The following is a 10,579-nucleotide window of genomic DNA, read 5'->3' on the forward strand; positions in this document are numbered from 1 at the left end:
AATAAAATAAAAATTGTATGACTTTAATTAATAATATATAAAATGAACCCGGGGGCTTAGTGTCTTTTGAGGCTTATTGAAGTTTTTCGATTCGCACCAATTAAAAAACCAAGAACATTAGCAATTGGGAAATATTTATTTTTGCCCCTAAATAAAGTAAAATTGCAGATGGAAATATAGACCCTTCTGTTCATGCAAAAATCTTATTAATGCAATGTGCTTTGCAGGCTTAAGTTTCTTGGGGACTATTTGAGATTCATAAACAAAATTATTTATTAGTCTCTAAAGTTGGAGAGCTTGAACTAACAACAAAACATAATCTGTTGTCCAAATTGTCTAATTGTATGAACCAACCAAAGCCTGAAAAATTACATGTACGTATGAAAATCCTTAGGCGGATAAAAAACAATATCCAATATGTCACATCTTTGTGCATCATGAACATGGAAAATAATTCAACAAGAACAAAAGAATGAGGGGGAGAGAGAGAGAGAGAGAGAGAGAGAGAGAGAGAGAGAGAGAGAGAGAGAGAGATGTAGGCTGCAATTAGGCTAATGGCCAGGGCCTTTTTTGCTAGGTCCAGAGGCCAAACTAAACGCCAAGCTCCTCACTGAAGGACGACGAGCAGTGCTCGAGTTGTAGTTAGAAGAAACAGCAAAGGTAGCCATGCCTACCTCCTCAGCCCCATCAATTCCTTTGCATCCGCCATCACTGCCGCTGTCGCTTGTTGCTGATCGAAGGGCTCTGCAATCAACTTGACCGAACTCTGTTGACACAATCAGCAGCACCATCAACCCCATCACAAGCCAAACGCAACTGGTTGATGCTGTTGAGCTCTTCTTCATTCTCATTGCCATCTTTTACTTCACAGCTAGCACACAAATCTTTCTCTTGACAGTTTTCTGATTGGTTTGTTTTTCTGTGTTTTGAAAACAAGGCCAACCCACTTGTATATATACGCAAGGATTTGAGCTGCTGATGACGGTGCGGCTTAGCTATTAATGTAGTGGGGTCAATCTCATGATGTTTGACTTTTCCCTTTTTTTATATTTTATATTTTACTTTCGTTATAGTTTACTTGTACAATGGAGTGGGGAGCAAGGTGAGAATTCTGGGGGAAGGACGAAGGAGGGAGGTGTGCTTTTACTTTGAAATTGTTTCGTGCTGTTGGAATTTGACTTTAATTGCCAAACCCAAATACGTCTCAAGTCACCAAGAAAAAGCAAGAAAAAGGTTTTTTCTGTCTGCAAAATCCGAACTACTGTCATGAGCATCACCTTTTTGCATGGAAACACACCGTGTGTGATCCAAAACGCGTGCGTATTGTTCCATCTGTACGCGGCACTCTCTTTATTCTATATATATTTTTTCTTTCGTGGCGGAAAAGAAGAAATGAGTGACAGCCAATTGTTAGAGGGACAATTAAAGGCAGTGTTTTTGTAAACCCAAAAAAAAAACATATTTTGTTTGTTGAACCGTCTCTCTCTCTCTCAAGTACAGGACGGTGAAGGTGAACATAGATTTTCAAGATTAAGGGTAGGTGCTCAAATTAGTCCAAAGGGATAGCCAATTTCAACTTTTCAAAGGCTGTTCAAAGGGAGGGAGGAGGCATTAGGGATGTGCAAGAATTTCAACGATCCTTTTTATCTTCTTTTCAAGATCACATGGTCTTTTGAGTGTGCGGAAGACCACTTTGGGGATTTTCTTGCTTTGCTTTGCTCCCATTTTACAGGTAAGTAAGAATGAGGAGTTGGTATGAAACCGTGACCCCATTTTTTCTAGCTTTCAGCATGCATATATAGCAAGCAAGTTGGACATTTTGATTTCCCAACCGATGCCACTAGACACGTGCTTAGGTGTCACTAGACATGTTTGGTGGCCATCTAGTATCAAAATTTGGAAATATAACCATGACAAATTTGGCAAAATCCTACTCGTGACTCGTGAGTCATGAGATTTGATTGTGGTGGACTTTAAGTCATAAAATACAGGGAATTATAGTCACTTTAGTCCCTGCAGTTTTAATTTTTACAATTTAACCCTTGTTGTTTGATTCTGTTACTACACATCTAAATTCCTATTCCAAAATATCCCTATACGTAAGGGACAGGTGTTTATACTGTCAAGAAATTGAATGGAAATTTGGACATATCCTTAAATTGCAATAAAATCAAACTATACATGTCAAATTGCCAGAATTGAAACTACACGAATGAAAGTAGAAATTTCGTCAAACTACAACATATTTTGCCTAAAATATATTGTTGCTTGCAAATGAGTGTGAATGGATTGTGTTGTGTATCATATGTCTCATAAAACAATGACTTTGTAGAGGTCTCATAGGAACAAATATACGTATATTTTACATATGACAGATAGTATTAAAACGATCAACATGTTATATACGAGGCTCGTGAACTTTGATCCTCCAAACATCCAATATGTGATATATGTCAAGTAAGGACGGCGACCGAAATTGAGGACCATCATCCTGCAACAGCCGCCAACAATGGCATTTGCTTGCAAAGTTTGACATGTTATATATGGATTATTTCATGGTGTGTGCTGCTGCTGCCGCCGCCTATATATCATATATATTCACGGGTTCAGATACAATACACTTGTCAACTGAGATTTTCCGCCAAAGCATCTGAATTAAAACAAAATTTATGAAATCTTACTCTTATAGATTAATTTCTGACAGATATATATGTATACATATTCCTTATTGGTTTTATATTGTGAACCAAGAATGTTTACATGCTATATAAATATAGGGAGAAAACCGAACATATGATTATGAAACCTTAATTAGTTTAGTGTTAGGAAAAATTGGTGAGATTCTTTATTATACTACAAGCAATAATATGATATAACCACTGATTAGTTGGGTAATTATTAATTCCACATTCAGTTTAGGTTTATATATATAGTTTTCTTCCACTCTGCAAGTCTGTGACCAAAACTAATTAGAAGAGACTTGCACCAACCCCAAAAAAAAAAAGAACTTGGGAAGTAATCAACTCAATGGCTTCCATTTGGTTCTACAAACCTCCAAAACTGTGGGTTTGTTATTAGATTGGGTTGGAGGGAGAGAATGATATTATACAATAAAAAAATAGATCATGTTCCACAAAAGTCCAAGAGTGTATATATATTTAATTTTCCAATTCCCATAAAATAGGTTGTGCATGTCCCTCTGTTACATCTCCTATATATACTTGAACAATGTGTTGCAGCTCATTCACAAACACCCAAAACACCAAACCAAACTAAAAATGAAGAAGCACCATGGCTTCATCAAAGTCTTTGCAATGAACTCCATCTCTGCAGTCATCTTTCTCTTCCTCATCCTCTCATCTGCTGTGGAAGTTGAAGGCTCCAGGCCTCTTGTGCATAAGCTCTCTTCTAATTCTAATTCAATCAGCAAGTTTCAGATTGTTCGGGCATATTCTGGTCCCAGTAGAAGAGGGGTTGGCCATGCTCTTATGCATCTTAATCTTTCTCCTGCTCCGATCAAGATATCTGAAGCATATTCTGGTCCTGACAAAGGTGGGGATGGCCACTAGATCAGATTCATCACCATGTTCATCTTCTTTCTCCAAGCAGCCCAGCATGCTTGTTCTTATAATCCTATCAGTCGTTTTGTGCTTTTCTATATTATTATTATTTTCCTATTGTTTTGCTTAGAGACATATATCTCGCATTTGTTTTTGTGCAGAAGTGCATTGTTTACTGAAGTGAGATACACACAGATACCATAATTAATTTAGTTTTTTTTCTTTTCCCAAAGTTAAGAGGTGATGGGATATTCTCACACGCTATCGATGTCAAGTTGTCAGGATTCAAATCTTAGACCACTCATTTGCAAGTGAATTTTCTTTTCCACCAAATTAGACCCGTTCTCCAATTAATTTAGTTTATATATATGCTGTTGGGATGGCAAACATTATGTTATGTAGTGCATGGTCCATGTTCAAATTAAATTAAAGTTTCGCTCTCAAGTTTTGAGGGGGGGACATGGAGTGGTGGTTGTATCCGGGAAACAAGAAATGTGATGGCCAAAGTAGGTTGTAATTGTTGGAAATTAAGCAAACAAACAAAAAAATTGTTGGGAAGAAGAAATTCACCACTTCAGTTTATTTTAGTATAAAAAATACTCCAAATGTTGATCATATTTTGCAACTCAGCGGGTTATGAAGAGCCAATGTTTCCTTGGTTTTTTTAATCATTTTCAAATATTAACACACACACATATAATATTATATTATACAATAATGTATATTAATTATTGTAATTTTGACTAGTTTACAATTTGAAGGTCTTGTAGCAGCTTATGATGGTCAACCACTTACCCAAATTTTAAGCATTTGGGTTGGGTCATGTAGCAACCCAAATTTGGGCTGGACTTGAAGAAAACCATAGGACGTGTGCTGTATTTAATGAAATTGGGTTGGGCTTGTAGTTGTACCCGTTGTGTCGTCACCTATGACCAATGACGCTGTTCACTATTGTGTCAGTGCTTTGTGATGCAGCTGCCGGGAAAAAATCATTAAACAAAAATTCATGGAAGATGGTAAACAATAACATGACCGCACACTAGAACCTAAGTGCTTTCTTTCGTTTAACGCATGCATAAACTTAACTAAGTTGGCTGGAGCAGAAGTAATCTCTATTTTGCACGTGAATTTGAATAATTTGTACGTAATTTAGATAAAATTAAATTAGAATATTGCTTAATTATTTATTTATTTTTTCTTTTAACTTTTTCATTTCGTTTGAAACATTTTAGGCCAATTGTGGAAAAGTTAAATTATTTTAGTGATGGAAGGAAGATAATCAACTTACATTTACTAAATTACATTTAAGAATAATAATAAGAGAAGGAAACCGGATATTTATCCGGTTGACCTGGGGAAGAAAGTTGGGTGGTGCCAAAAACGTCAATTTCATTTGGCGATTGGCAACAAAATATTGCTCGGAATCTTACATACAAAACAACAAAATGGTTGGATTTGGATTAGGATGGATAGCTTCAAAAAGATGAAGAAGAGAACGTGGTTTTAGTGCCAACCACTGAAGTTTGTTTAACCACTTCTTCCCCCCGCCTTTTTTTTTCCATTTGTTGTTTTCTCTGCCTTTTCCACAAACCAAAGCTCTTTCGCTCATTCGACCAAGCTAAATGACCATCCAATAAAACAAGACAGAACAAAACAAAATAAAAATATCATAGTGTTATTGTCACATACGGTCTAGTTATAACGTCATTAATAATTCTTCGGTGTGACAATTATAACGTCAATTCAATCATATTATAACATATATATATTTATATATTAATACTATATTATAAGTTGATCACATATTAACCTAATTATCCACCTTCTTTTAATGGTAAATTATTAACATCACATGAGGTGTGACACTAACATTTTTCCAGACTGAGAAAGTAAAAAAGCAAAGATGCCATCTACCAATCAGCCAGTGATGTAATATATAAGAAGTAACCACCGAAATATATAATATTATTTACACAGTTAAACAAATAATTTATGGTTTGATAAAAAAAGAAGATATTCTATCGTTGTTAGCGCATGAAACAAATTAAGCAGGTAAAACAGAAAGAAAAGAGAGAAGGGTAAGAAGCGCAAGTGTACAGCAGCAGCAGCAGAGCAAACAGAGGATATATTCGTCAAAACAGAGACACAAACCAAAGCGCATTCATTTCAGAAATTGTCGTCTTCGAAAACGCACCAAAAACAGGTCCCCACCACTCCCCATAACCCCTCCTCCTCCTTTCTATAACCACCCCCACCCCCACCTCCCTGCCTCCTTATTATTACCAGTTATTTCCACATCCCAGATTATATAATTTGGGGTTTTCAATTCTTAACTGATCTCAAATCCTCTCCAAATTACTCTGAACCACCCAAAAGCCCCAACCTCCCTGCCTCCTTATTATTACCAGTTATTTCCACATCCCAGATTATATAATTTGGGCTTTTCAATTCTTAACTGCCCTCAAATCCTCTCCAAATTACTCTGAACCACCCAAAAGCTGGAACGCAGAGTAGGATCTTCGATCCATTCTGTTCTAATCGATCGATGAAACGCGCATCATCGGGGGACGATTCGATGGCGGCGACCTCAGCTGATGTGAAGATGAAGAAGATGAAGGTTGAGGGTGAAGAAGAAGAGGTGGAGGTTGACCAGATTGACCAGGTTGTGGAAGGGGCTGGGTTTGTGAATCTGGACGACAATCTCATATTCGAGGTGTTTAAGCACGTGGACGCTAGGACGCTGGGGATGGCGTCGTGCGTGAACAAGCAGTGGCACAAGACGGCGCAGGACGAGCGGCTTTGGGAGCTCATCTGCACCAGGCACTGGGCCAACATCGGCTGCGGCAACCAGCAGCTGAGATCTGTGGTCCTCGCTCTCGGCGGCTTTCGTCGGCTTCACTCCCACTTTATCTGGCCTCTCAGCAAGCCTTCCTCCAGCTCTTCTTCTTCCTCATCGTCGTCAGCTTCGCCTTGGGCATCTCCGTTGAAGCCCATGCTCGGCTCCAAGCCTAGCGCTCGTTGGGGAAAAGACGAGGTGAATCTATCACTCTCGCTTCTCTCGATTCGTTTTTACGAGAAGATGAATTACGCTAACAGAGGCAGATGATCAGAGATTCAGAAATTAAACTCGGAAATAAAATTATATAAAAAATATCTATATATAATTTCCTAATTTCAGTTGGATTTTCAATTTTCCCTAATTTTTTGGGATTTATTTGTGTTTTTTTGTTATTGGATCTGTATTCTTGTGGACTTGTAAGCTTAAGCTTTTCTTGTGTAAATTAAGATGGAATTGCTCAAGTTGTGTACTATAATTTTATCAATTTTACAATTATAATTGGTTTGCTAATTTTTATTTCCATGGATTTATTTGGATTGATTGAAAACCGTGTTGGGGGGTTTGGCGGTGGTTGTTGTGATTGGCGGTTCTAGCGATTCGTTTGGCGAATACGAACAAACAGAATAGAAGCAAAAATAAATGGCTGGTTCTGGTTGTGGCCTTTTGCTTTCTGGGCCTTTTGCCACGTTCTAATGGGGGTGTAAATAGCAAAGAGACAGAAGAATGAGTCTTTTTAGAGGTTTGATTAGATCCAAAGTTGAAAGAGTCCCTGGAGGAGAAGGACCAAATTGTCGTTTTTGTAGTCTTCATTTTCTTGGAGAATTGGATGGCTCTACGTCCATATAAGTAAACTCTGCCAGCCTGCCACATTCACCCCTTGACTTTAGTGTAAATTGCTTTTGGTTTCTTCTGCCCAGTTTACCATGTCTCCTCTTGGATCCCATTTCCATTTTCTTTCAACTATTCAAAGTTCAAACCAAATAGAAAATATTTAACCCATACATGGTAATCTGTGATTCGCAAGAAGGAATGATTTCCTTCAAGTCCTTCAAGAAGGAAAAGAGGCAAACAGTATCCAATGACATTTCCAATTTGAAATAATTAAAACGAACCCGATAAAAATGTTGGCTTCATTAGCAAAAAGGAATTTAATAAATGGGTGAAGGTTGGTTTTCGTATTTGTAGCTTCAGTTCAAGTTAAGTTCATGGGTACATGGATAAAGAACTAATATCAACTGTGAAAGCTCTGTTTGCAGAAGAAAAGAACCTTGTACATACAGACTTGTATACTTTCTATTCTACATGGACACTTGTTGCATGAAAACTTGTACAGTATGTATATATCTTCACTTCACCCGTGAAGGGTAATTTAGAAAGAATCTATGTAGTTTTTTAAATTATATGCTGAGGTTTGGACGGACGTCGTTGACAGTGAGCAAAAAGGCTGAAGCTTGCGACAAAGAAAAAGAGAATGGGCAAGTACGTTAGATATATTCTTGGTGGACTCACTGTTTAGTCTCTTGTGCCGTCCCTCCCTCCCTCTGCTTAAAGCCCTTTTCTTCCTCTCTTCTTTGGTCGGTTAACTTCCCTCACGAATTTTGGTCTATCAAATTAGTTTTGTCAGATTCTCTTCTTCCTTTTGTTTTCCTTGGCATTTGGTCTTCTGGTTGGCAGGACAATCCTATCAAATGAACTTTCCCATTTGGACCAAGAATTTCCAGACCTTCATTTTCATTCCATGCTTATAATGACTTACTGACTGCTCTGAACCACCAATGTGCTAATTTCAAAAGCGTAGGCTTATGAAGACTTGCCACCAAACTCATGTGCCAACATTTCAACTCACATACTTTTTTCTAACTTCCCAGGTTTCCTTAGTTTCTAGTCCCCTCCACAGAAACCTAAAATCCGTCCAATTTGTCACCGATCACTGTATTTCACCAAAGAAGAAAAGCCACGAATTTGCCTCACAACATATAACTTTGGTCAGTCAAATTCATTTTTGTGATGATTTTGGGATGCTTTCAACTTATGGCATGAAAATTTGACCCGTCATTTTCTTCCAGTCTTATTGTAGAAAAGGCAGTGCGGGACTTTAGCTGATCAACGGGTCGGGCCAAACTAGAAATCAACCGCTTAAACCCGCCTATCGGATGTTTGGTGACTAGAATTGAATTGGATTGATAAACTCACTATATTTAAGGCATGTTGTGGGAGGAAATGAAGAAATGTTGTCCAAGTTGGAAGGTAGAAGTGGGATCACTCGTGAAGGAAACTTATTCCATGCATTCCTCTCCAAATGGTAGTATAACAACACCTTATAAGTTCATCCCTTATAATATCCTCAAAATGAAAAATACTTAACATCTACCTTCATTTCCTCTTTCAATAGAGCTTACATTTGATGAATTATCTACGTAACTACATTGGACTTAAATGTGAAAACCATCAATGTGTTTCACTTATCAGGCTAATCTAGTACTTATATTACTAATTTGACTTTCTTTTAGGGAATATTAATTTGACTAATTTAGTTCACATTTTTGTATATGTTTCTTACTATAAACGAAATTGACCACATTGACTAACGAATACCAACATAGGAAATAAATTGGTAAAACTAACAAACTTTAGTCATTACAACTCCCTAAGGAATATGATTGGAGTAGAAATTTTATAAACAATTTAGAAAATAACGTTATAATATTTTCAATTAAAATTTAACTTAAAAATAAGAAGCATGATAAAACTAGCAAACCGGATAGACTTTTTTGACATTTAAGCCGAAACATTATACAGTTATACTGGCTTGGGCCAGGCCACAGAAGCTAGGTCCAGACTTGTAAATACAACTTATTTTGGACCAGTTTGAAGCTTTCGAAAAGACAATGTCCTATGGTATCGGCCAGGAGGCTCGTGAGTTGATTCACGACTCGGTGAATAAGCAAGGGCTCCTAGCTTTGATTACTCATCCGCCAGAGACTACTAGGGAAGACGAACCACTTTTCTTTTTTGGATAAGATTTAGGCGCAAAAAGCTATATACGATACCATCAGACGCGCCTCTCGCAGTCAAAACCCTCCTCGCCAGTAGTGGTCCGTCGACCCTTTACAGTGCTTTTTGATGTTTTCAATCTTACGCAGGCAGTTACGCAGGGCACATATCGACAACATGGGTGGGCGGATTCAAAAGGCAAAAGGGATAATTCTCTAATATATACATAGATTTATAATATTAAGTAAATAGTAACAGCATTTTTTCTTGTTTGTCACACAAAATTAAATATTCTACACCTACGTTCCTCAGAACTTAGACTACCTTACTGTATCCGAGTCCATCCATTACGTCCTCAACTGAATCCCTTCAACCAACCCCCTCGTGTTTGAACAAACGCATGCACTTTCCCACTCATTTCTTCCCCCTGGCAGTCAAAAATATGAATCTCTCATTCCCACCTCCTTGCCAATACTATTTATACCTCACAAATCTCCATCATCTTACAAATCAACCCAAATCAGAAACACCAGAAGCTTAATCTGATCAAAGCATCCTTGATCAATTCACAATATATATTCATTCATCCAGACAGATGGCCATCAAAAGCTTCAAGCCAGCTCTCTGCTCCATCCTTGTTCTTCTCACTGTGAGCTCTAGGGTTTTGGTCATATCAGAAGCCCGTCCTCTTAAGCTGGGGAGTTCATGGAGCTCCATAGACAAGGAGATGGAGAGTGTGTTTGATGGGCTGTTCATTGACGCAATGAAGAAAGAAGGCCCGAGCTCCGGAGGAAAGGGTCATGCCTTCACTGATTCTGAAACCCTTGGAGGGATAAAGCACTCTGTGTATATTGGTGCAATGAAGAATGAAGGCCCGAGCTCCGGAGGAAATGGTCATGCCTTCACTGATTCTGAAACCCTTGGAGGGATTAAGCACTCTGTGTATATTGGTGCAATGAAGAATGGAGGCCCGAGCTCCGGAGGAGATGGTCATGCCTTCACTGATTCTGAAACCCTTGGAGGGATCAAGCATTCTGGTCCAAGCTCTGGCGGCAGCGGAAACTAATAAAGTGCAGCAGTAGGCATTGCCACATACTCTTCGAGCTATTTATTCACTTTTGTAGTTGTTTAAAAGCATTTTGTCTAGTCTTAGTATAAAAGACTAGCTATAACCAGTTACAGAATT

The 10,579-nt window shown here is 38.1% G+C and overlaps 2 protein-coding genes across 2 annotated transcripts; one reads left to right on the forward strand and one right to left on the reverse strand.

Moving 5' to 3' along the window:
• LOC18790041 lies at positions 249-923 on the reverse strand. The gene is made up of 2 exons (XM_007227554.2): positions 524-923; positions 249-477 (listed from the first exon to the last, which is right to left on the reverse strand). The coding sequence occupies exon 1, from the start codon at positions 855-857 to the stop codon at positions 552-554; it is 306 nt and encodes a 101-aa protein (XP_007227616.1). The 5' UTR covers positions 858-923; the 3' UTR covers positions 249-477; positions 524-551.
• LOC18793946 (F-box protein GID2) lies at positions 5,712-6,919 on the forward strand. The gene has a single exon (XM_007223468.2). It carries the CDS (start codon positions 6,106-6,108, stop codon positions 6,664-6,666), a length of 561 nt encoding a protein of 186 aa, XP_007223530.1. The 5' UTR covers positions 5,712-6,105; the 3' UTR covers positions 6,667-6,919.

This window comes from Prunus persica, chromosome G1, assembly GCF_000346465.2.
Source record: "Prunus persica cultivar Lovell chromosome G1, Prunus_persica_NCBIv2, whole genome shotgun sequence".
NCBI lineage: Eukaryota > Viridiplantae > Streptophyta > Magnoliopsida > Rosales > Rosaceae > Prunus > Prunus persica.

Bases quoted from the DNA above. Each gene is read 5' to 3' on its own strand.
- LOC18790041 (XM_007227554.2), bottom strand. From the start codon at position 857: ATGGCAATGAGAATGAAGAAGAGCTCAACAGCATCAACCAGTTGCGTT.
- LOC18793946 (XM_007223468.2), top strand. From the start codon at position 6,106: ATGAAACGCGCATCATCGGGGGACGATTCGATGGCGGCGACCTCAGCT.